This window comes from Peromyscus maniculatus, chromosome 23 (assembly GCF_049852395.1).
Source record: "Peromyscus maniculatus bairdii isolate BWxNUB_F1_BW_parent chromosome 23, HU_Pman_BW_mat_3.1, whole genome shotgun sequence".
NCBI classification, from domain to species: Eukaryota; Metazoa; Chordata; class Mammalia; order Rodentia; family Cricetidae; genus Peromyscus; species Peromyscus maniculatus.
Window position 1 is genome coordinate 22,447,932 of NC_134874.1, and position 25,865 is coordinate 22,473,796.

At 48.7% G+C, this 25,865-nt stretch overlaps 1 protein-coding gene across 2 annotated transcripts in view; it reads left to right on the forward strand.

Moving 5' to 3' along the window:
• Window positions 1-18,439, forward strand: part of Caln1 (calneuron 1) — a 467,294-nt gene extending 448,855 nt beyond the window's left edge. For both annotated transcript variants that reach the window (XM_016002519.3, XM_006971342.4), the window contains one exon: window positions 10,589-18,439. In XM_016002519.3, coding sequence (XP_015858005.1) covers window positions 10,589-10,716 — 128 coding nt within the window. In that variant the 3' untranslated portion in view covers window positions 10,717-18,439. The remainder of the gene's footprint in view (window positions 1-10,588) is intronic.
• The last annotated feature ends 7,426 nt before the right edge of the window (window positions 18,440-25,865 follow it).

Consider the following 25,865-nt stretch of genomic DNA (forward strand, 5'->3'; position numbering starts at 1 on the left):
TTCTATTACTCTGGGCTTCCTAGTCAGCTATGATGTGATGTGAACAGCTCTCCTCGGCCATTACTTCTTACACCATAATCTTTTGCCCATGTATGTGGGACCAAGAGACTGAACTGAAATCTCTGAAGCCATTAAGCCAACATTAATCTTTCTTTCTTTCTTTCTGTCAGGCATTTGACCACTGTCTTGGTTAATTTTCCTGTCCCTGTGATTAAAATATTCTGACCCAAACAACATAAGGGAGAAAGGGTTTGTTGGGCTCACTGTTCCAGGCTACAGTCCACCATGTTGAGGAAGCCCAGGTACCAGAGGCATGAGGCAGTTGGACACATTGACACATTGTACCTGCAGTTAGGAAGCAAGGAGTAATGGATGCCCCTGGTCACCTAGCTTTCCCCTCTTCATGCAAATCCAAGCCAAGGGAATGGTGCCGCCCACTTTTAGGGCTCCTCCCACCTTAATTAACCCAATCAAGATTGTCTCTCCCATGGGTATGCCCAGAGGTTTGCCTGCTGGCTCACTGGAGATCCAGTCAAGGTGCTAATTGATATTAGCCAGCACAGTCACGCTGAGGAGACATGTAACACGCTGTGTGATTCTCATGGCATTTGGCCTTTCTGGGTTTTGTTTTTTCTTTTTTTTTTTTTTTTTTTTTTTTTTTTGGTTTTTCGAGACAGGGTTTCTCTGTGTAGCTTTGCGCCTTTCCTGGGACTCACTTGGTAGTCCAGGCTGGCCTCGAACTCACAGAGATCCACCTGGCTCTGCCTCCCGAGTGCTGGGATTAAAGGCGTGCGCCACCACCGCCCGGCTGGGTTTTGTTTTTTCTTATCTGTTCAATTCGAGGATTTTGCAATAGTAGCTATGCTTAGATACAAACATGAGGCACTGTGGAAGGTCAGAGAAAATTCTGTGGTCAGGTCCAAGGTCACCAGTCATCCTTTCTGCAGTCACAATGTTCCTGTCAGGCCATCAAGTGCTCACCTGGATCATGCAAGCTGCCTGGTCACCTAGGAATTCATTATGGATCCTTTGGGGCCATCCAAATGAAGAGGGCACAAGATGTCACCCACGCCATCTGCTCCTAGCTGGCCTGCTCGGGGATTTTCCTGAAATAAAACCCAAGTCTTTGGCTTGAGGAGGAGGTCAATGAGGAGCTGAGGCTGGTAGCCTGTGGAAAGCTTAGAAGGCGGCTTTTGAAAACAGATTAGGGCATCAGTTGGAACTTAAGGAGTTTTTATTCTGTGTGGGGACTCGCTAGGCTTTCTACAACCTTGTAGAAATTTTTTCTGAGAACCAGTAGAGATTCTACAATACCAAAGAGCCAGAAAATTGTTTTTGATAAGTGTACAAAACAACTCCTCTCCCTCCTCTTCCTCTTCCTTATCTTTCCTCTCCTCAATATTCATTCTCTTTCTCCTCCCTCCTCTCTCCTCCTCCTTCATCTTCAATTCTGCTTCCCTGTCTCTGTCTTCTCCCTTCCTTTCTATTGACTTCATTTTTGGCCAAGCTCGGAAGCTAACACGATTCCCCTTCCAGGACTCATCCTCACCCCCAAAAGGGCTCTTTCTCAAACCTATTTGGCTCCTGTGTCCACCTCAGACAAACCAGGAGCTGTGGACACCATTCTTGACCCTTCTGGCTTGGGATGGGGTAGAAGGTGAAGTCTGGGGTCGAGAGTCTCATCCCACGGAGTAGTACGGATCCCAGATACAGAGTAAGCATGATGTCATCCAAAGGAAGGGAAGGACACTGGGGTTGAGAGTCTCATCCCACGGAGTAGTACAGATCCCAGATACAGAGTAAGCATGATGTCATCCAAAGGAAGGGAAAGATATTTGGAAGGTCAACACCATGCCTGACCTGTACACCAGGAGCCCAGGGTAGGACCCTCAGAAGCAAGGCACAGCTGTCTGAAGGAAAGAAAAGCCAAGAGAAGGAGAGTGAGGTTTTGTGGTACAAAGTGAACCAGCTTCTAATTGTACAAGTAGAGGTTGCTCTCCACAAAAGCATCATTAAAACACCAACCTTAGTCCACTCCCTACAGCTCCATCCTCCATTAGTACCCGCAGGTCTCATCTGGTGGTGGCACCTAATATCATCAAGGCATATATATATATATTTCTATATTCCCTTTCTGGGCTGGAGTGATAGCTCAGTGGTTAGGAATGCTTGTTGCAGGATCATGAGGACTGAAGTTTAGATCCTAGGTCCAAAGCAAGTTGGGCTTCATAGGCACACCTGCAACTCTAGCTCTGAGGGATCAGATGCCCTCCTCTGGCCCCTTGGATGCAAAGGCATGCACACACACACACACACACACACACACACACACACACACACACACACACTATCTAATGGAAAAAAATTGGAGAGATGGCTCAGTGGTTAAGGGCACATGCTGCTCTTGAGTTTGGGGGCAGCTCACAGTTACTTGTAACTCCACCTCCAGCAGATCTGACATCCTGCACATCTGTACATACACATGGGTGCATAAATTTGAATAAATTCTCTCTTAAAGGAAAAGAGAACTCCCTTTCGGTTTGCTCCATTTTAGGCTGTGTCCAGGGCCCGTTTCATAGACTCGGCTATTCCTTTTCTCCGGGCTGCGATCAAACACTTGACAAGAAGCAGCTTATTTTATCTCACAGTTTGAAGAGGCGTGGCTCATCATGGTGGGGAAGGCAGGATGTGTGTGTGGGGGGGAGGGGTTCATGTGAGTAGGAGCCTGTGTCTGAGACACCTCATGTCTTGATAGGCCGAGAAGCAGAGAGTAGACAGGAAGTGGGGCTTGGCTTCCGAACTTCATGTCCCCTCTCACCAGCACCCACTTCCTCCTGTAAGGCTCCACCTCCTGAAGGAGGTTCCACAGTTTCCCCCAAATTGAAACAGCTCCACCTGCTGGGGGCCACATGTTCAAACCCATGCGCCTATGAGGGACATCTTATATTGAAACCACAGGAGATTCATCAAGTATCCAACCCAAGGGATCTGGAAGCAATTATAGCTTCCAAACTGGATGGCTGGCCCTGGCTTATCCTGAGGATCACCAGAGCTGGAAGTGGTTTCAACCCCTCCCTTTACCCATTCCTGGACCTCAGAGTTCCTACTGGACATGCTAGTGTGGGAGAATCTGCACCAGAACCGTGAATCGGCTCGCCTCGCTCCCAAGCCATCACCTCTACAGACAGGCAGCCCAGTTGCCAGCATCCACACTGAAGCAAAGGGATTACATACTCACTGGACCCATAGGTTCCAATGTTATTGTCTATGCAGATCACTGTCTCCAAGAGAAGAATCCCAGAGCCACCCCCTGTCACTTACCACGTGGAGCTGTGTGAACTGGTGTTAAAAAGACAGTCCATCACTAAAGCAAACCCTTGCAAAGCCAGGTCCTGCCAGCAGGCAGGGTCTGTTGGTTTATCAGGGTTGGTTAGCAAGTTTGGGGCAGGGGTGGGGATGAGCAATGAGCGGCTCTAGAGGTACATCCTACATCAGCCTCCCGCAGACCACTTCCTCGCCTCATGTGTCGGTTACTAAAAAGAATACTTGAAATATAATGGGAAGATGGACAGAAAAGCAATCTATAAAAGGACGATCCCTGACAGAGCCAACTCCTCCAAGAGTAAACACGAGATTGATATATAAAACAGCCATCTGATGCCCAAGTTTATAGCCAAGGGAACTCAGAAGGCATGGCTACCCAAAAATATGTACATGGGGGTTGTAGAGATGGGTCAGTGGATAAAACGTTTTCCAAGAGATCGTGTTAACTTGGAGCTTCCTTGTGCACGTGAACACGCGCACACACCCTCAAACAGAAAGCACCTATACATCTGCACACACACATACACAAGCACACACAAAACCCCATGTATACAAATGTTCATAATAGACAAAAAAAATCAGAACCATCCAAATGCCCCTACGTAATGAACTTATAAAAAATGTATTAGGTCATATTATTAATCAGTAGAAAGAAATGAGATGATGCCAGGCATGGTGGTACATGCCTGATAATGCAGGAGGATCAGGAGTTCAAGGTTATCCTTGGCTGCATAGTGAGTATGAGGCCAGCCTAGGCTCCATGAGACCTTGTCTCAAAATTTTAAAAAATGAAATGCTGATGCAGCCCATCCCACAAACAAACCTCCAGTGTGTAAAGTGAGCAGAAGGAGACGTAAGAGTCCTACATCCTGCAATTTTATCCATGCAACATGTGGAGCGGGCAGATCCATCAGACTAGAAAGGTCAGTGGTTGCCTCGGGCTGAGGACAGAGGAGAATGATAAATGCTGTTAATGCATACTGGATGTCTTCTTCGAGTGATGGAAATGTTCCTGTGCTTTACAGGGATGATGGTTATACAACTTTAGAAGTGTCTTCTTCTTGATGTGTGAACTGTGTAGTTAGATTAATAAGCCGATATTAAGAGTTGGGTTATTGAAATAAAGGAGGGAGCTGGGTAGCAGAGAGTTTGCTTAAGATGTGTGGGGCCCCAGGTTCAACAGTCCAGCACCACAGTAAAATGGGAGAAGGGAGGGGAGGGTCAGAAAGAGGAAAGGGAAGAGAAGAGGAGAGGAGGGGAGGGGAGAGGAAGGGAGGAGAGGGTAGGAGAGGAGAGAGGAGGGAAGGAGAGGGGAGAGGAGGGGAGGGGAGGGGAGAGGAGGGGAGGGGAGGCGGGGAGGAGAGGAGAGGGGAAGAGATAAGGAGAAGTCAGCAAGAAGGGATCAGGAGGGAGATGAGGTGTTTCAGGCTGAATGAGGCAGCAGGAGCCTGAGACTCCTGGGATGGCAGCCAGCACAGGAGGGTTGCAGGGAGCGAGCAGGGAGGGAGCCGCACACCAAACAGGGCAATGGGAAGGTGAGCCTAGCAGTGGCTCAGGAAGAATTGGTGATGGTCAGAAGCTCCAAGGAGACCTGGGAGCATCTGAGGTGCGCTCAGCTCTGCACCCGAAGCTGCAGAACCGGAGAATAAACAAGCAGGCGTTTCCTCTGGCTCCAGGGGAGACAAGCAGGCAGGCTCGTGTTTCTCTAGCAATTTATGGTGGTGCATAGATTTCAGTCGGGACACCTCATTGATCTTTGTAGTGATTTGGTTTTGCTTCATTTTTATTTTATTTTATTTATTTATTTATTTATTTATTTATTTATTTATTTATTTATTTATTTTGGTTTTTCAAGACAGGGTTTCTCTGTGCAACAGTCCTGGCTGTCCTGGATCTCACTCTGGTACAGGCTGGCCTCGAGCTCACAGATCCGCCTGCCTCTGCCTCTTGAGTGCTAGGATGAAAGGTGTGTGCCGCCACTGCTCATCCTATTTCATTATTTTTAAGTTTTATGCATGTGTGTATACACGTGTGTGGGCCAGAGGTCAGACTAAGGTTTCACTTTCACCTTTAAAGAGATGGGGGTTTCTCTAACTCACCTGGAGCTCAGCAATTCAGCTAGACTGACTGGCTGGTGAGCCCTGGGGATCCACCTGTCTCTGCCCCCCTGGTACTGGGAGTTCAAGCACGTGAACATGGAGTTCAACTTTTTACATAGGTTTTGGTCATTCAATCCAGGTCCTTTTTGTGTGACACATACTTTATGGAATGAACCATGTCCCCAGCTTCTGAATGAATTCTTTCAGTGCCTGGAGCGCCTACTGTTAGTGCCTTTTACAGAAAGGGAAACTGAGGTTCAGTTTAGACTTTCTCAGAACTCCTAAGTGCCAGCCTGAGAGACATGATGAGTTCAAAGCCCGCTGGGGCCATAGCAAGTTTAGTAAGTACAGCTATAAAGTAAAGGGCTGGGAAGACAGTTCAGTGGTTAAGAGCACAAGCTGATCTTGCAAAGGACTGGAGTTCAGTTCCCAGCACCCACACTGAGTGCCTCATAACTTCCTGTAACTCCAGTTCTTGGGGATCTGGTGCCCTCTTCTGGCCCCCTTGGGAACCCACAACCATATGGTATACATAGGCATACACAAAAATAAAGCAAAATAGGTAAATAAATAAACATGCCAGTTGCCTCATACCTCAATTCCAGACAGTCCGGAATGCTGTGACAGCCTCTGGCCTCAGTTGCTGCAAGCTGAAGGACATCCTGGGCTACATAGTAAGATACTGTCTCCAAAACAACAGTCACAAGGAAAAAAATTAAAGAGTCAGGGGTGGGACTGTAGCTCAGTGGTAGGTGCACTTCTCCAGCATACACGAGGCTCGAGGTTCAATGCCCAGGACTCAACAAGAAAGGAATATACACTAAGAACAAATCATATTTATTTGATCCAATATAATGCAATGCAAATACAAAATTGTCAATGACCTTAAGAGAGTCTCAAGAAAATAAATCAAGTCCCGGCTCAGGCGCCTGCCAGCCACACCAAGTGTTTGACACCTCTTTGCTGTCAGCAAGCAGAAGGTGGGGGGGGGGGGAGGGACGGGGGGGGGGGGGAGGACGTGTATGCAGAGGTTTTGAACTTGCAAGGCAGAGCAAAGCATGGGTTCAAATCCCATCTCTGTTATTTGTCACATTGGCCTGGGCTGCTTGACGCTGGAGGCCCTGCATCTACCGAAAGACACCACACCCAGCCAGCGTGAGATCCAAGTTTGTGCGCCTCACACACATAAAGTAAACACAGTAACCAACTCACTGAGGATGCTCAATAAATGGACATGAAATCTAGGGCTCAGTCTATAAAGTATCTGCCTTGCAAGCGTAAGGGCCCAAAGTCCATCCCCAGACCCCACGTGAACCAAGCAGGGCATGGTGGCACCTGTAACCCCAATGGGGCCAAGGCAGTGACTCCAGCCATGGGGGCTAGTCAGTCTAGCCTAAATAGCAAGTGCCTATCTCAACAAGAAGGTGGGTAGCACCTGAGGAAAGATACCCAAGGTGGTTGTTTGCACACTTGCACACACATGCCCGCCCACATATACGAAATAAACAAACTTGGGTTTTTAAAGGGGAGAGTCAGTGTGAATTGGGCACAAGCAATATCCTTGGAAGTTCTCTGCCTTTCAGTCTCTTCCCAAGTTGACTCTTATTATCCCCATTTTATAGATAGGGAAACTGAGGCCCAGGGAAATTGAGTGCTAGGTTCAGCCACAAAAGACATTCTATTTTTGCTCTACCATACAATTTCTGTTCTCTGGAGATGTCCAGATTCACTGCAAAATCATCTTCCACCCTGTACTAAGTTGGACTTACAGGCTTCAGTTCAGTTCTGCTTCCAAGTTACTTATGGCCTCAGAATGTTCTAGAAGGTCTCCTCAGCTTCTCTGACATCGTTCTAACTTTGGCATGCCCCGGCTTGCAGCTGATACAGCCCAACACAAAACTGTAAAGTTAGTTAAAGCATTGTATTGTTTGGGCGTGTGATTAAAAAAAAAAAGGACAGTTGTCTAGCGTGAACTTTATAGAGGCCAGCATTGTTTCACAATGTCAAAAGGTTGGACACGCCTGTCTGGATTCCCAGGCCCTTCTTAGCTCTCTCCCTTCCCCGTGCTTTGAAGGATTCGGAGATCAAAGTGGAAGGGACCCTGCTGGGATTTGCTCGTCACCTTTCTCATCTGTGTGACCGAAATCCTCACCAGACCCAGTCAAGGGAGGGAAGATTTGTTTGGTCTCGTAGTTTAATACAGTCCATCAGCGGGGTGGGGGTTGGGATCGAGGCAGCTCGGTCACTGACTGCGTGAAGACCTTGCTTAGGTAGGCCAGGATCAGGAAACAGAGGGCCCATGACAGGAAGTGTGCTGTGTGTAACCCTCAATTTCCACACACCCCACCCCCCCCCGCCGCCCCACCTCTACACCCCCTTCCCCCCCCCCAGTCCCATCTCCGGAAGCGTCCCCACACAGCACCACCAGCAGGGGGCCATGTGTTCACACATTTCATAGCCACACCTTAACCTAACAGATAAAAGCCTGTAACCTGTCACTTTGCTTCCTGAGTATCCTTCAAAAAGAAAGGTTTTCGTGGCCGCCTTCCCCCCACTTGGGCCAGCCACAGTATTTTCTGTTGCCGAACCTTTCCGCAAACCCTCAGAATGGAGTCTGCCAGGACAATCTCTACAAAGGCACGGGCCTAGAATATATATTAGCGGGTCCTCAACAAGCCAGGAGCACATTTCCATTCCGTTTCTTGTTGCGGGTTCGTTGCTTGTTTAGATAGGGTTCCGGGTATCCCCGGCTGGGCTAGAACTTGCTTTGTAGCCAAGGATGACCTTGAACATCTGATCTGCCTGTCTCCACCTCCTGGGTGCACACCGCCACCCTTACTTAAGGCTGCAAGGCTGGGGATGGAACCCAGGGTCTCGGGCATGCTAGGAAAGCGCTGAGCTACACCCCCACCCCCACCCCCGCCCCATCCTTTTCTTCTTGAACTCCATCTCCTTTGCCCTCTCCAGGAGTTGGCATTTTTTTTCTTCTCCTGTGTGCCAACTCCCAGAAGCAGGCCATCCCCACACCGAGCAAAATCTCCTCCCCCTGCTAAGAACTTAAAACCCAGAGTTCATCAGTAAGTGGAGAATCGAACCACAAAAAATACTCTTAAATCACCCAAGGGAAGCACAAGCCTGGTGGATCCAGGAGGATTAAAGATAACAAGATGAGACTTAGGAAAGTCTGGCCAAAAAAAAAAATAAAAAAGAATCTCGGCCAATTGGAGAGGAAGCCAGAATGGTGGCTGGGGAGGGGGGGCCAGGGGGGGGTGGCACAGGCTCACTGTGAATCTGGCTTGACAGTCATTTTCAGAGTCCTCGTCAAGCCCTGGGATCCTTTCTTCCAGGGAAAGCTCTTCTTGCCTTTGGAAGCATGGCCTGACTCCTTCTTCTTCGTAGTCTGTTCTTGCTACAGGGTTTGGGGAAAGTCCCAACAATGTGGGGGACGCTGGAGTATGACACTGGGCTTCATGTTCTTGAGGGGCCTAACTGGTCCATTCCTCTTTCCGGTCTTCTATCCATTTGCTTCTTTTAAACGTTCTTTATTTGCTTATTTAATTTACTGTGTTAGTGGTGTGTGTGTGTGTGTGTGTGTGTTGGGGGGTTGGGGGGGATGTGGGGTGTCGCTCTTGTGGTCATCAGAGGCCGGCTCTCAGGAGTCAGTTTTCACCCTTCTTTTTTTTTTTTTAAAGATTTATTTATTTATTTATTTATTTATTATGTATACAGTATGCCTGTGTGTCAGAAGAGGGCACCAGATCTCACTATTGATGGTTGTGAGCCACCATGTGGTTGCTGGGAATTGAACTCAGGACCTCTGGAAGAGCAGCCAGTGCTCTTAACCGCTGAGCCATCTCTCCAGTCCCAGTTTCCACCCTTCTACCATGTGGCTCTCAAGGAGCAAACTCAGGTGGTCAGGTCTGATGACAGGCTGCCTCACCCATGGAGCCATGCTGTCAGCCCTGTTCGTTTGTTTGCGTTTGAATGCTTTGTGGTTGTGTTTTGAGGCAGAGTCTCGCCCTGGAGCCAAATCACGCCTCAGAGTCGCCGTTCTTCGGACAGCCTTCAGGTAGCTGGCGTGACTGGAGTGCACCACCCCACCTGGCTTTGCCAGTCCTCTTGGTGCACGTGTGCACGTATGTGTGCGTTGTGTGCGTGTGCGAGTCCATGGAGGCCAGAGGTCCACCTCGGGTATTGCTCCTCAGGATGCCTGATGCACCTGGCTGGTCTGGAACTCACCAAGTATGCTGGGCTGGCTGGCCAGTGGGCTCCAGGATCTGCCTGTCTCTTCCACTCCAGCTCTGGGACCACAAGTGTTTGCCATCATGTCGAGCTTTTGTAATGTGGGTGCTGGGGCTCGAACTCAGGTCCTCATACTCGCACAGCTGACACTCTCCTGGTCAAGCCTTATCCCAAGTCCCTAATCTTCTTTAACAGCTGAATTTGAAAGACCATGTTTCCCAACACCTCACGCATAAATCATATACACACTACAAACACACACACACACACACACACACACACACACACACACACACACACACCTCTTTTGTCTCTGGCAATTCAACCTCCACCCAGGTCTATCAAAACAACTGAAAGTTGCCCAGACCCTAGAAGAGCTTATTAAGATGTGAACTCCCAGAGACCTGATTCAGGGACTGTCTACAATGAAGTAGACAATCCCTTTTGTATCAACCTCACCCCACCCCCTGCCCACCCACCCCTTGTGTCCTGTTGAGCTATGAGGTGTCTTGTGAGGTGTTGCTGTGTTGAAGACTTGGTCCCCAACGGGTACCACTAGGGAGAGGTAATTGAGTCTCCAAAAGAACACTGTGAGGACAGCTCAGTTTGGTAAAATGCTTGCAAGCATGAGAACCTGATTTTCACGTAGCTGTGGTGGTGTGCGCTTGTAATCCCAGTACTGGGGCAGTAGAGACGGGTGGGTCACTTGGGGCTCACTGTACAGCCAACCTAGATTACTAGGCAAGTTCCCAGCTGGTTAAGAGTCTCTGTCTCAAAAAAAAAAAAAAAAAAAAAAAAAACCAGGTAGGCGATACCCAAGGAACGGCACCCGATTAGATCAGTCACAGTCTATGCCATATGGAAAACATACAACCTGTCTCAAGATCTCTCTCTGTTCTCTCTCCTCTCCACCCTGACCCCAGTTCATTCACAGAAACAGAACCGACAGACCTGCGTCCGCAAGAGCCTCATATGCGCCTTCGCCATGGCCTTCATCATAAGCGTCATGCTGATCGCAGCCAACCAGATCCTGCGGAGCGGCATGGAGTAACAGCCTCGCACCAGCCACACCGCGTTGCCAGCTCACCGCGCATGTGCATGCCCCGCGGGCAGACTCTGTTCCTCCACACGGGAGATCTGGACCTATGGATGGATGCAGGTGTTGGTACCGTTTAGGAAAGAACTCAAGTTTGCAGCGCAACCGGGGTCACGGATCAACTCCATCTCCTTGGCAGGGACACTAAAGGGCTGTCTTCAATGCTTTCATGGTTTTGTTTCCTCCCAATGCAATAAATAGCCAGGAGTTCTCAATTATTGCTTCAACCGCCAGTAGCAACTCCGAAGGGGGAGAAAAATACTGCTTTCTTTTCGTCTTGGAATTCCAGTAGCCATCCAGGTAATCGCGGTGGCACCAGAGAGCAAGAAAGAAAAGACGGGTGTGAACAACACTCACCTCCATCCAGGACCCAATTCTTTTCAACCCAGGGATCCACAGAGACTCCCCGCTGAGGTTGACTTCTGGGTTGCTGCAGAAAGGGGAACTTTCCATCTCACCCTGGCTTCCTTCCTCCACCCCGTGGAGACCCTTCCCCCCAAGGCATGAGGGGGCAAGCCATTAAGCAGGGCGCAGCTCCTTGCAGTCACTACTATTCTTATTGCCTTTTCTACAGGACTCCTGTTAGTAGAGCTGGGGCGCTCTCAGTTGGTTTCCATGGCACTCGGCTTTCTGAAGTCCATCCCGCACCAGCATCTTGGAATCTGCAGAGAGCCTGGCTCCCAGCTTTCTTGCCTGTGCACCATTAGAGGAAAAAAAAAAAAAAAAAATCCATAACCTGGGTGTGTCTATAACCCAAACACATAGACAGACGAGAGACTTCTCCATGTGTGATGCCGTTCTTCCCTAATTGCTTGCTTTGAACAGGAACTTGTCCTCGAGCTCACGCCCATCCCTGCTTCCTGGGAGCAGAGGGTAAAACAGCCGGGGTAGGGGTAGGGTTGAGCCTGGGGCGAGGAGGCCCACACCCCAGGCATCCGAAGTAACAGAGCCCCTCTGAGTCACCATACTAGACAACATCTGTAAGTTAAGATTGGTGTACATCTAACTCTCCCCTCACCTCGGACTTTCTTAGTGAGTCTTTCCCCAACTAAGAGAGAGAGAGAGACCTAGAACCCGGAGCAGAAAAGAAGGATCAACGTGCTGTATTTTGCTTACTAGCTCATGATATTCAGATTGTGCCAATGACGCATTAAAAAAAGAGAGAGAGAGAGGTCAGTGGGCGTGGCTGATGGGACAGAGACTTGGCTCCAGATCACAGAACTCAACGTCAGGGGTCTGTTTTCTTTGAGTAAAACTAGATTCACTATGAATTTCGAGCGTGAGTGGTCAGATTGCTTGTCATCTATGGATTGTCATCTGTAGATGTGCTAAATCCCTTTGTATTTTTCTGAGCCCGAGTCTTTATTTCTGTAGTGAAATTGTCCTGCTCTGCTTCTTCGGATCTCAGCCGGAAGCTCCCTGATTCTCCTTCCTCACGCTAACCTCCAGCCACACTGAGGCGCCAGCAGCTTTGGGATCTCCTCTCTCTCTCTCTCTCTCTCTCTCTCTCTCTCTCTCTCTCTCTCTCTCTCTCTCTCTCCATGCAGCCAGCTGGGTAGGGTTTTTTTTTTTTTTTGGTGCGATGCATATTCCTCTAGCCTACTTTCCATCTCTTCTCCCTCCTTACTGCCTTCTTAGCCTGGGATCACGCAAGGTCTCCTTCTAGGGTCTTCCTCTAGTTCACCCCCACAAGCGCTCCATGCAGTGGCGTGGAGGGCAGCTGTAGATACTTTCCCACTGTAGGGTGTGACTATATACACCAAGAGCACAAGTCAAACTAGGTTTGAGCCATAGCATAGGAAAGAGAGAGCAGGTCGGAGGTCCCAAGAGCCCACAGGGGCACAGAGTCACTTCATAAAACTGCCTGGAGTCTGGCACATCCAGGCAGCAGCCTGCCTGCCTTTCTCACGGTGCCCTCTGCAAACCTACCCTTTCTGTTTCTTCCCTAGGCTGAGTCACCATGGTCCCCTTAGGACCAGACTCCTGAACTAGAACAGATAGAGACACAGAATATTAATACACTGCACAACTTCCTACCCCCTTCCCCTCGTCTCTTCCTGGGGCAATTGCCTTCTCTCTACCAGATGTATGCAGAAGGCAAACATAGCTGGCATGCTTCCCTATCATTTGCTGATGTTTGAACCTCCAAACTGCACCCTCCTGGGAGCATACAGAAGAAACCAGGCGAATGCATCCAGAAGGGCAGGACTCTAAGGACCCGAAGGGGGGCAGATGCCATGCCGCAGCTGAGATTAGCTACCAATGCGGAACATAAAGATTTCTTCAAATGTTGCTTTCCTCCAACATCTGCCCCATACTGAAGGAGGCTGACCTCCAGAGATGAAGAGTTTAGATTCCTTCAGCAATGAGCAAGATGTGATTTAAAAAAAAAAAAAAAAAAGAAAGAAAGAAAGAAAAGCCTGCTCCCTACAAGGGTGTGAGCATCCCCTCTTTTAAAAAAAACAAAACAAAGAACAAAACTCATGCGTCTTTCCCAATTGCCTACAAGGAACAACAGGAAAGAAGCCATCAGATTCTCTGCGATGGCCCAGAAGTTAAGCCCCGCCCCCCCCCAGCAGCCTCCTCATCTGAAGCACCCAGCGGCTGAACACAGAAGTGCGGGAAACCAGGTCTAGTGGCGTCCCGTCCCTTAGACTCAGGGGGCTGAGAGTGTGCGTAAGTGGACCTGCCCTCTACCTGCTTTGCTTGTATTATCTGTCTTTGACCTATTTAGGGTGTCGGGCTTCTTTTCCAGACAGCCCTACTCCCAGGTCTGTTCACACAAATGCTACCCTGAGGTTCATGGCCACCCAACATCCTCACAACAGTAACTGGAAAGGAGCTGGTTTGGCTGATGGTTCCAGAAAGTTCTGCCTTCCATGCTCAAGGAAAGCCATCGATGTGCACCCGAGGTACCCTCTTTGGAGAGGCGGGGACCTCATGCTTTGCTGCCTTGCCTGTGACAGGACTTAGGAATCCGTGATAGAGGCTACCCAGCCATGGGGTGCCTCGGTTGACTGGCTCATTCTTGCTACCAGCTCAGCTCCACAGCCCCCAGATCTCCATGAATGAAAGATGCTAGGATAGCATTTGACCTGCGACAGAAAGACAAGCTGATTCTGAATTCCTGTAACCTTCAAACAAGCTGTTCCCTCACTGTCCCGGATATAGACCGAATCCCCGGTCGGAACTCCACCCTGGAATTGTTAAACAATGGCTTCCAGAATGTGTGCAAGTACCATGTGTCTATAAGAGGTTGCCATGGAAACATTGCATCCACCCCGAGTTTGCCAAGGTACAAACACAGGGAACACTTTCTTAAAGAACGCTCTAGGTCCGACCTGCCTGGACTCTGACTCCCAGAATCCATCTCTTGCTGAGATGGGGAATTAACCTCCAAGAGTATGCATGACTTCCCTACCTTTTCCTATTGTATTTAAACTTGTCCTTCCCCCAACTCAGGAGCAAAGGAGTAAGCCCTGTGTGGGTAGCCTCCTCACCTCTATCTACCCTTTATCTCACCTCCCAGAACAAGATTATCTACATATAAGAGGAATAAAACCACCCTCCATCATCTGGCAGGCACAAACACATGTTAAGCTTGCAATCTTTAAAAATATTTGCTTGCTTGCCTGTTGAGACTCTCCTTCCTGAAAGCCAGTAATAGGAACTTAGGGGAACTGTGGTTCTCAGGAGTTCTTGGGCAAGCTCAGTGATGGCAGGAAGTTCTGGGTGACGTATATGTAGAGACCAGGACATCTACTAGGCATCTTCCATACCTGCACCTATCTCAAAGTTTACATGACAAGTGGTCTGGTATCTGAAAGAGTGGAGTCAGAAAAGGAAAGGCAGCCTATGTTGAGGAGAGCATCCTGCCTCGCCCCCAGCCGCTAGTCCCAGCCAGTGGACTCTCAAAGTGATTGGAAAAATCTAAAAGCAGGGAGAGGGACAGTTGGCTTTTATTACATTCTCCTCCTATGGGCTCAAGTCCAGACTCAGGTCATAAATCAAAGAGTGTTGTGTACATTGTTTGTGAATCTAAGACTGGTAGTGTCCCTGGGACCCTATTAAGGCATCATCAGAAGATGAACATGGTGACTGTTGGGGGTGCCTCCTGGCTTGAGTTGACTTGGCTATGCCTGGCTGTGCGTCGTATGTGGAACTATTTCCTTGTGTGCCCTTGATGAAAGTGCTAAGTTTTGTACCTCAAAGCATATTAGGTCATGTTCCTACATTATATCACTAGAGGTCCACCGCTATCCTATCTACCCTGTTACCTAAGATACACAGAGAGTCTGGAACCTTCTTGTGAAAAGGGTCCTTATTTTTATATAATGCTATGATGACGATACAGATGAGCTCCGATGAATCTTCTAGACTTTGGCACATACTGTTTCTATGACCTGGAGGACCACAGAACCCCATTTCCTGGGAAGCATCCATCCCAAACAACTTCAGATCAGTATTTTTTCCACTGGCCTCTTCCAGGATGCCCTACAGGGCTGAGAGTCCAGAACTCAAGGCCATTTTCCTTCCCTCCACATTGATTCCCTGGCTCCCCTCCTCCACGAGGAGAAAATCCATTTGAAATAGAAGAGCTATGCAGCCATTACCATTTTTCACTTGAATTATTCATAGTCAGGACAGAATAGAGGAGAAGCTAGGCCACCTCACCCAGTCCCCATCCCCATGCTCATGTAAATGTCACAATTGCTTAGCTTCATTCCATCTGCACTTGGACTAACACTCAGGGGACTGTTCTCAGCTCTGTGGCCTTGCCACACACAGTTGGTTTGGAGGAAGGGGACAGGTGTACCAGCTAACTAAGCCTTCTCCTCAGATCCTACGCTCACTGCAAATGCATTACCATCGCGTTAACACCAATGGTTTATATTTAATATTGGTTCAAACTTAAAGTACCACAAAGAATGGTTGATTCAGCCAGATGTGGGAGAGCATGCTTGTAATTCCTGGCGCTTGACCAACTGAGGCAGGAGGATTGAAGTTCAACATCTGCCTGGATTGCGGAGCAAGTTCAAGGCCAGTCTGAATTAAATAGTTAGGTTCTAGGCAAGCCTGGGCTACATACAGAGTTCCAGACTAGCATGAGCTAATATAATGAGACTCCTTCCCACTCAAAGGGGAAAGAAAAATCAGGGTTTTTTTTCCCAATTGCACAAAAACAGCCCCCTGTACCCCAACATTACTTACCCAGCTCCTATCTCGGCTAGTTTGTCAACTGAGGATCCCCATGATCTAGTGTCAACCTTTTCCTTGGGTGGAATGTCTTAGCTTCCAAAACAGTTCTTTTGGAATTTATGCAAGCAGGGGTAATGAATGGGACATGCCTATAATCCCAGCAATTGGGAGGTGCAGGGACTTGAAATAGGAGTTCAAGGTCAGCCTCTTCTACAAAACAAGTTGGACTGAGCTACGTGTGAAAACACACACATACACATAATACACATACACACACACACACACACACACACACACACACACACACACACACACACACACACGAGTAGGGATAGGGAGGGGAGTATCTAATTGAAAGGAGGCAGGGACTAGAATTTCCCAGAAAGCACAGACTAACTAGGAAAGAATGTTTCAGAGAATGCAGATTTCACCTGGGATGTTTGCTCCATCCTTGGACCTGACAGAAAGTTTTTCAAGGGCTGATTGATAGATGTTAGACCCTGTATATCTGGCCTACTTTGGGAATATCCAGGGGATGTAATGCCAGGCACTGCCCATCAACATGTTCCTAGCCACAAGCTCTGTGGACTCCAATAAGGGGCAAGTACCTCCTCTGGGTGAATGCTGATCCCTGCCAATCCCAGCATGCTTTGCCCGAGGCTCTGAGACCTGGGAACAGGAGCCAGAAAGCAGAGTAGAAAAGCCAAAGGGGATACAGCACTGTCATTTGGGAAGGGAACCAGAAATAGGATCCTTGCTGCTAGGAGCCAGGGAAAGATACATCTCCAATAGGGAAGGTTGAGAAGTCCTGTGTTTGGCATCCTTCAGGGGTGGTAGCTGGTTTTGTGACATGAGTCCCCAAGAGGCAGCTGTGTGTTCCTTTTGGCCGTCCACTGTTTGTAAAGGAAACTGTACCTGCTGGTTCCCAGCCAACATGCCACACAGGTGAGAGACGTTTTTGTTTATTCCCCAAAAGCTTGCTGAGTCAAGATGAGCTTTTGTGTCTCCTTGTCTTGGCCAGCCTGAAAATGAAGGAGATTTGGTCCCCTGGATAAGGGTCACATGGAATCTGAATTCAGGAGTCTGTAGGTTGAGACAAAAACCAGATTCCCCAAAAATGATGCTTCCCAAATCTGTCTGAGGATGCTTTCTCCCCACCACTACCATCTTACTTTCCCCCGGCCACTGGACTTGGAAGTAGTTCAAGTGGACGTGGCCCTGGCTTGGAATTGTCCATAATTCTACAGAAGGCAGAAAGCTCCCATCTCTAATGAGCATCAGGGAGCGGATGATGAGTCTATGGTGCAGGACCAGCAATCTGAAGCTGTTCTTTAGATGGCCAGAGACCGGAGCTGGACATAGATGCCTGCCATAGCTAGGCTACAACCATCAAAAGAGACACAGGCAGGGAGGGGGCAGCTCCCCGGTACCCAAGTCTTTACTTTTCTTCACGCCACCTGCTAGCCTGTTTGAGTCAGGTGTGGTGGCATACACATGCAATCTCCAAACATGGGAGGCAGAGGCAGGAAGACTGTGGCAAGTTAGAGAGTAGCCTGGTCACATGGTAAGTTCCAGGTCAGCCTGGGCTGCAGCGTAAGAGCTTGTCTCCTAAACAAAACAATGGGAATGATAAAAAACCATAGTTCTTGCTCTGAGTTCCTAATCCCTGAGGCAGCCTGAGATCTAGTCGATGTTTACAGGCACCCCCATTGTTCTTCTCTAAAAAGACCTGTTGAGAAAGTACTCTCTCAACTCCTGGTCCAAGTCCATATAGATCAAGGACTCTGAGGAAACCTTAAGGAGCTCTCCAGTGACTTCAGGGATGGGGCTGACTTCTCTTGCCCAAATTCTGAGTTCAGGAAGAAGCTTATTGTCCAAGGACTAGAACCAAGGTAATGCTCATGGAATCCATTCAGACTCTGAAAGTCTGGTCCAGTCAGGTGTGGGAGAGCTGTGGTTCATGGGTGGGGACAGGTCATTATTCTCAAAGCACATATGTAAATGGCTGGGATTTGAACCCCTACATGCTGGGTGTCTCAGAAGCACAGGTAAAGACTGTTCTAAACAGGAGCTTCTTGCCTCTCCTTCCAGAATGTTCCAGTCAGATGTCAATCATGCATCTCAATTTCCCACGTTACCTCATTTACATTCTTTGGTTTGGTTTTGTTTTCTTCATTTAGTGTTAGTTGGTGATTTTCTGCTATTAAGTGGTGAGACAGCAGGTTAGTGAAATTACAAAAATATCTTTATATCAAATGTAAATATTAATATAAATGAACTTGGCATGCAACTTAAGTGATCCAATGAAGCGATATTATTAACATGTTATCTTACTGTATAAAGGGAAGATGACTGCCATATATGTGCCAGATGTTTTCTGTATCTAAACTTGTCTGTAAATATATAATCTTATTAAAAAAAAAGAGTCTAATTTACCATTATTTATGCAATAGAAAAAATAAAAGTTCTTTTTTTTCCCCTTTTGATGAGAGAGTCGGTTCATTATTTATGATCTGATTTGCAAAGGGTCTTGAGATTCGTTCCTGGGGCCCCATCGGTGACAGTTGAGCATCCCTAAGAAGCAGCGGGTGGGGAAGGGGGCAGAGCCTGTTGAGCCTCTGAAGCGAGATGATTGGCATACAGAAAATTAATGACGGTGGAGCATATGGTAGGAAATAGGACTGGTCTCCTGGCTTCGGAGCAGACACGGTAATTAAGACAACTTTGGGCCTGGGGAGGTGACTCAGCCAGTGAAATGCTTGTGTAAACATGAGGACCTGAGCCATCTTCAGAACCTAAATAGAAAAGAGGACTGAGCAGCTCACGCCTGTAATTTCCACTCTGGGGAGAAAATGGGGATAGGATACCTGAGGCTCCATGGCCAAGCAATCTGGATGAATTGGGTGGAGAGCCGGCGGGATGGCTCTGTGGGTTAAGGCACTTGCTGCCAAGCCTGATGATCTGAGTTCGATCCCCAGGACGGACATGTGGAAGGAGAGAAGCAACTCCTGTAAGTGTGTCCTCTAACCACACACAAACCAGGGTGAGAGCGTGACACACACAGACACGCGCAACACTAAATTATATCAGACTGCCCACAGTCAAGCTTTCCAGGAAGGGAAGGCCGGCGCAGTGACTGCCAGGCAGAGGATCAGCATATGTGAAGGTCCAGAGGCACAGGCACAGCCTGAAGAGGTGACATGAATCCATGCGAGACGTGACGGACGACAGCCTGAGCTTACACCGGGAGAGTGGAGTGCGTGCCGGAAGCCGGATTCCAAACGGGATGAGGAAGGACAGCCCATCAGGCCTTGTGTTCATGATTTTGGCATCAATGTCACCAAAATACCTGACAGACAACCTCAGGGAGACAGCTTTGTTTCAGCTCTTGCTTTTAGAGGGCTCCATCTTTGCCCGGCCCTGTGTATTTGAGTGCTAACATCTGCATGACAGCAGCGGTATGTGGAAAAGCCTCTTCACACCATAGCAGACCTGGAAGCAGAAGGCGAGGTAGGAAGTAGCAACGAGAGGGAACTGTGACCAACCAGAAAAGTTTGAGTCTATTTCATTGATCTGTTTACAGAAATGGGGTCTTATGTAGTCCAGGCTGCCTTTGAACTTGCTATCTAGCTAAGGATATTCTCTTGTTCCTGTCTCCCCAGTCCTGGATTTAGTAGGCACGTGTCATGGTCCCCAACTTTATGCTTATTTTGGGGGGGACAAGATCTCATGTGGCCCCCGGGGCAGCTCTACAGATTCTCTATGGAGTCTCAGAAGATCATCTATAACTTGTAATCCTCCTGTGTACCACTCCTCTGCTCACTGCCCATAGTGCTATGATTATAAGCCCCTGCCGCCCAGTCTGGTTTATAGAAGGCTGGGATGGGATTCGGGGCTTCTCGAATGCTGGGTGAGCACTCTACCAGCTGAAGCACATCCTCAGCCTCAGAGTTATTTCGACTTTGCTGTCTGTCCACTGTCCACATCTTCCTCCCTTCTCCCCCTTGCAGGCGTGTATGGATTCTCACCATAAATTGTCGCCCTCTTCTTCACAAACAGAACACATGAAGGCATTCAGGAGCCTTGGGAGCCTGTATGGTGGGAATCAAGGCAAAGCTATTCCTGAGAGTGAACAGGCTAGTTCCAGGAGACCTTGCACTTGACCTTGTGTGCCTTCTTGGGGAGGAACCTAAGGCTGTTAGTGTCTTCTCTGTGTTCACAGACTTACCATGGTGAAGACGAAGACTCGGTACATCCAGGCAGACAGAGGCAGAAACTGGGTAAGCCTCCCAGTAGGACAGGAGATGTTCTAAACAGACACGTGCCCTCTCTTCGGTTATCAGACCGTTGGAACAATGGACCCAGGGAATTGGCATTTCCTCGGGGAATGTCAAGGTAGAGAAGGAAAAGGCCGATGCCCGGTGCCTGCCAGAGGAGGAGCTTGTCTCCCAGGAAGACATTTCACACATTTCTGAAAACTGTCAGACTACTGTGCAGAAAAGACTGGAGCGGAGGCAAAGATGGGCCAGCGATGGGAAGGACCACACCTGACCAAGAACTGCTTAGCTATGCATAACTCATGTGTGTGTGTGTGTGTGTGTGTGTGTGTGTGTGTGTGTGTGTGTGTGTGTGAGAGAGAGAGAGAGAGAGAGTGTGCGCGCACACGCGTGCCTCTGTGTATACAGGTATGCCCGTGCATGCATTTGGAGGTTCAGGGGACCATGTCCAGTGTTCTGCTCTACCATTCCCTACCTGATTCCCTTGAGACAGTCTCTCACCAAACTTGGAGCTCAGCTGACAGCCAGCAAGCTCCAGAGAATCTCCTGTCTCCCCACCTCTCCCCCTCTCGCTTCCACACACACACACACATCCCTATAAGCAATAGGTGCTGGTGTGAGCATGCCCAGCCTTTGTTTCTTGGGTGCTGGGGATTCGAACTCATGGCCACATGCTTGTGGAGCAAACTCTCTTACCCAATTCAACTATCTACCCAGCCCTCTTGCCTTTAAATGTAAATCTCAGGTCAGGGCCCTGAACTTGGTGGGGTCACTGGGCCTCTTTGTACCTCTTCTCAGTGTGGGACTGGATAAATGTCTTCTCTGCATTTTCTTTTTAACTAGTCTGCTTAAATGACCTGTTGAGGTAAGTGGCCAGACCTGGCTTGGTAGGGTTGCCTGACCTGGCCTCTGACCTTAACAACCCTGGTAACAGCCATAGAATCACCCCTTCACCCCAAGGGTGGGGTGTATGCTTTGGAGGAGGAGGCTGGAGGACCATGAGCTTGAACCAACTGAGGCTATGTAGCGAACTCCAAGCTCCCCTGACCTACATAGCAAGGACCTCTCTCTGTTAGCTCTAAAGACAGGATGCAGACAAGACAGCTCAACTCAGCGTGAATGGCCTGGTGCAGTATTGTCTTGGGTCCTCTGAAGGCCTCACATAGCCACCCCGTGGCTCACATCAGCCTCCCGCTGCCCCAGCACACACATAACTAACTGTGACCTTCGTTCAGTTCTTGAACCGACTCATCGCCAAAGCTGGGTTTTCCTGCCTGAGTTCCAGGAACTGCGAGCCCTGAAATGAAGCTGATATCATGTGGTTTTGCTTCTCCCCTCTGGGGGTTGTCTCTGTGATTTCTGGAAGGTCTCACAGCCCTGACTTCGGCAACTTCTGCGAGTTTGGTTGTTTTGACTGCCACAAACCCCAAGGTCAGCTGTCCCTCTAAAACCCAAGCCTGTTTGCAAGAAAGTCTCAACTCAGCCCACACAAAGCATAGCTGAGCCTGTCCAAGATGTGAAAAGCCAAATAATCTATCACTGGAGGGAACTTTCTTCTCTTGACAGAATAAAGGATGGTTGAATTTCCTGCCCAGGGGTTTAAACACACACACACACACACACACACACACACACACACACACACACACTCCAAAAAAAAATCCCCAGCACACACACACACACACACACACACACACACACACACACACACACACATACACACACTCCAAAAAAAAATCCCCAGAAAGTGGAATAACAAAACCCAGAAAAATGTCTCCAGCTGAATCAGTTTGGTCACAGTGGGCCCTTGCTTCCTCTCTGGAGTGTGGTACCCTCAGCATTGTTCTGACAGAGCCTGGGGAATTTTCTAAGTGTCCTCATGACAAATGCATGTTCACACACCTCCAGTGACTCAAGAATCCATTTACGGCCACTTCTCAGTATGGACATACTCCGGTTCAATGATATGGAGAGGATGGGTCCACGGCAGTAACCCTGGGTTACCATCCCCAGCACCACATAAAACAGGCATGGAGGTGCATGCCTGTAACTCTAGCACATAGAAGGTGAAGGCAGGAAGCTCAGAAGTTCAAGGCCAGTGTCTACTATATATCAAGTTTGAGGCCAGTCTGGGCTACAGGAGACCCAATCTCAGACATGAAATAAAGGCTAGCAAGATGGCTTCATGGGCAGGGGGGCTTTGCGTCATGCAAGTCTGGTGAGCTGATTTGGAACTCTGGGAGCCACACGATGGAAAGAGAGAATCAACTCCTGCAAGCTGATTGACTTCTTGGATCTCCACACGTGCCCCACAGTGTTAAATCTGAAAATCTAAATCTCCGGTGGAAAGACCGAATTCACAATTGTCCCATTGAAGCAAGCTTTATTTTGGGGTGTACCGGGGGACTGGCCCACTCCCTGCCTTTCAAATGCCCTGCTCCTGGCATTTCAGCCCAGTCTGTTTTTCCACACAGGAGATACATTGGACAGGGGACTCACCAGTCTGCAGAGTTCCCAGCAGGGGAATTAGATGCCAGAGGTTCTGAACTCAGCAGTGCATTAGAGTCACCCAGGGAGCTTTTAAAAAACATCCACAGCATTGCTCCACTGCAGACCAATTACCTCTGCCCTGCAGGGAGGGGGCAGGGAAGTGTCTAGGCCATAATATTTTAAAACTCCCTGGGCACTGCTAATGTCTGAGCTGGGGGAAGGTTAGAACCCTGACTATTTGAAATGCGGGGGGGGGGGGGGGGGGGGCGGGAGACTGTAGAATGTAGAAATCAATGGAGCTGTTTTTTTTTTTTTAAATCTTATTTGTAGATGGGGAAACTGAGGCCAGGGAGGCTATGGAGGGACCCACTGCAGAGGGGCTCTTCTTGCATCAGGACTGAATCTGGATGCCCCGGCTGTGCAGTACTGAGGGAGGAGACGATAAAAGGTTATGGGCAGGCAGCCCATGGGAAGGCCAACAGCTGGCATTGAAAAGAAATTGAAAAGAAGCTTCCAGATTCACCGCTGCGTCTTCGTGATGCTTCCGTGAGGGGCTTTCCCAGGATTAAATTTTTATTGTTGTTTGAAACAGGATCTTCCTATGGAGCGCAGGTTGGCTTTGAGCTCATTATGTTCTCTGCCTCAGAGCGCCACCATTCCTAACTCAGGGTCAGGTTTTTGATGGCGGTGTCTTCTGTCTTGTTTCTATTTTATTTGGTGGAGGTGGAGAATCGAACTCAGGGCCTTTGTTACTGCTGAGTCACATCCTCAGCCCCACACGGCCCTGGGCAGGTGTGTGTGTGTGTGTGTGTGTGTGTGTGTGTGTGTGATATAAGTTGCTCAGGCTGGCCTTTATCTTGGAATCCTCGATCTCAATAATTCCAAGTAGCTGAGGTGACTGGAGTGGATCTCCACTTCCTCCCCTCTTCCCTTTTCTTTTCTTCCTTTTTATCCCTTGACTTCCGAAATGGCTCTCATCCAAAGCTCTCCCTCCTAGGTCTTCCCAGAGACTCAGAGAATCATGGTCCTGAAATCAGAATTTTTTGCAGGTAAAACATAAAGTTAGAAGGATGGAGTGCTTGTCGGAGGGTTATACAACTAGTCTTTCTGGCCTGCTTGGGGAACGTCCTGCGGGCGGCGAGCGCCCCCTACCGATTAGCCTTCACCGATTTGTATGCCGCACGCCGAGAGCCCCCTGGTGGCACAGAGCTGTCATTGTGGAATCCATCCGCCTGTTCTGTGTCTAGGGTGCTGCTTGTGGCCAAGCTCATGGCTGGAAATGCCGGAGAGACTTCAAGAATCATGCTACCCCGGACTGATTCCAGGCTGTCACTGCTTCTTGCTGCATTTCACTACCTGAGCTTTGGAAAATTTTTTATCTAATGCAGTTGTTAAATAAAACTTAACACTTAAGGCAAACAGAATTCCAGGTTGCAGATATAACTGCAGGGGAACTGGGGCATAGCTTTAACCAGTTTTCAGCTCAAAGCAGAGAGAAGATATCTTTGGTTAACCTAGACTGGAGCACCATAACAGAATGTGACATGCTTTCTGATATCAGAGCTTGCCAATTACAGAGCCGTGCCCTCTGACACACCCTGACCTTCACACTGCCTTATGCAGTTTTTCTGTTGTCTGTCTGTCTGTCTGTCTGTCTATCATCTATCTATATATCTATTTATTTATTACATGTGTGTATGAGAGTGGAGGTCTGTGGGAGCCCATTTTCAGGTTTCCTAGTGGCTTTACCCAGCAGGTCTGCATAAAGAGGATGATTGGACCACGGGCCTGAGTGCAGGTGTCTGCACTTGACTGTGCTGAGGGGAGGCCTTTTGCTCCATCCCTTGGCATTTCTATAAATACCCTAGGACAGAGACAGTCAGGGCCTGTTGGAATAGGTTTCAGGCCCTCTCAAGGCTATCCTTTATCTGTTTATCTCCACACTCTAAATTCTTCTGTAATATTTCCTGCTGCTCTCACTCAAGAAAACTCTGGGGAGCTGTGGGGTTGGTGGGTAGCCACCCTGCAGCGGTCAGAGAACTTCTGAGAGTCTGTTCTCCCCATCCACCATGTGGGTCCTGGGAATGGAACTCAGATGGTCAGGTATCCACCTGATGAGTCACCTCCACAGCCCCTCCCCGTGAATCCCTATTCCCTCAAATCTCTGAGGACACTGTGAGCAAGTTTCTGTCTGCATCTCAGTCTTGAGAACCTGCCCTTGGCCTGTCTTAATCTTTGGTCTTGGTCCCTTTGTGTCATGTGGAGGTCACTGTTGTTGTGTGGCCAACATGGAAATGTCATGTTCTGGGGGTCAACGTCCTGAGTGCTGGGATTGCAAGCCATTCAGGACTAAGAGAAAGTCAACTAGAGAGATGCATGCTGAGCTCTGAATCCAACTCCTCAATCTCAGTCATTCCTGGTTTATTGGATAGTGCTACATTTGTGCTGCCCATCCCTACCCGCTTACAAACACTGGAGTGCCTTTAAGATGGAATGGCCCTGCCGGAGGATCTGAGGCATGTTCTTGGATATCACTTTAACTGTGTAAAGATGTGTTGCATTTGTTTCACCTTGCCTGCCTAAGGCATCTGAGTGGTCTAATAAAAAGCTGAAGAGCCAATAGCTAGGCAGGAGAGGGATAGGCGGGGCTGGAGGGCAGAGAGAATAAGTAGGAGGAGGAATCTAGAGAGGAGAGGAGAAGAGAAGAAGGGAAAAGAGAGAGACATACCCAGGACCAAAAGCCAGGCAGCCAGACACTGGAGGAAGCAGGAAAGTGGGACGCACAGAAAGAAAGGTATAAGGCCCCAAGGCAAAAGGTAGATAAAGAGAAACAGGTTAATTTAAGTTATAAGAGCTAGCCAGAAATGAGCTTAAGCTAGGCCGAGCATTGATAACTAATAAGAAGTCTCTGTGTCATGATTTGGGAGCTGGTTGGTGGCCCAAACAAAAAAGCCTGCTCCAGAGGCAGGCATGGGGGAAATCAATAGAGAGAGAGAGAGAGGTTTTCTGACTCAAACAGAAGTCACCCACTCCAAGACACACCCACAGATCTCACTTAGCAAACAGAACAGAATGTGTCGGGTCTGCCTGAGTCACACACGTGGCCCAAGCAGCTCTGATTCAGCCACTGCCTGAAAC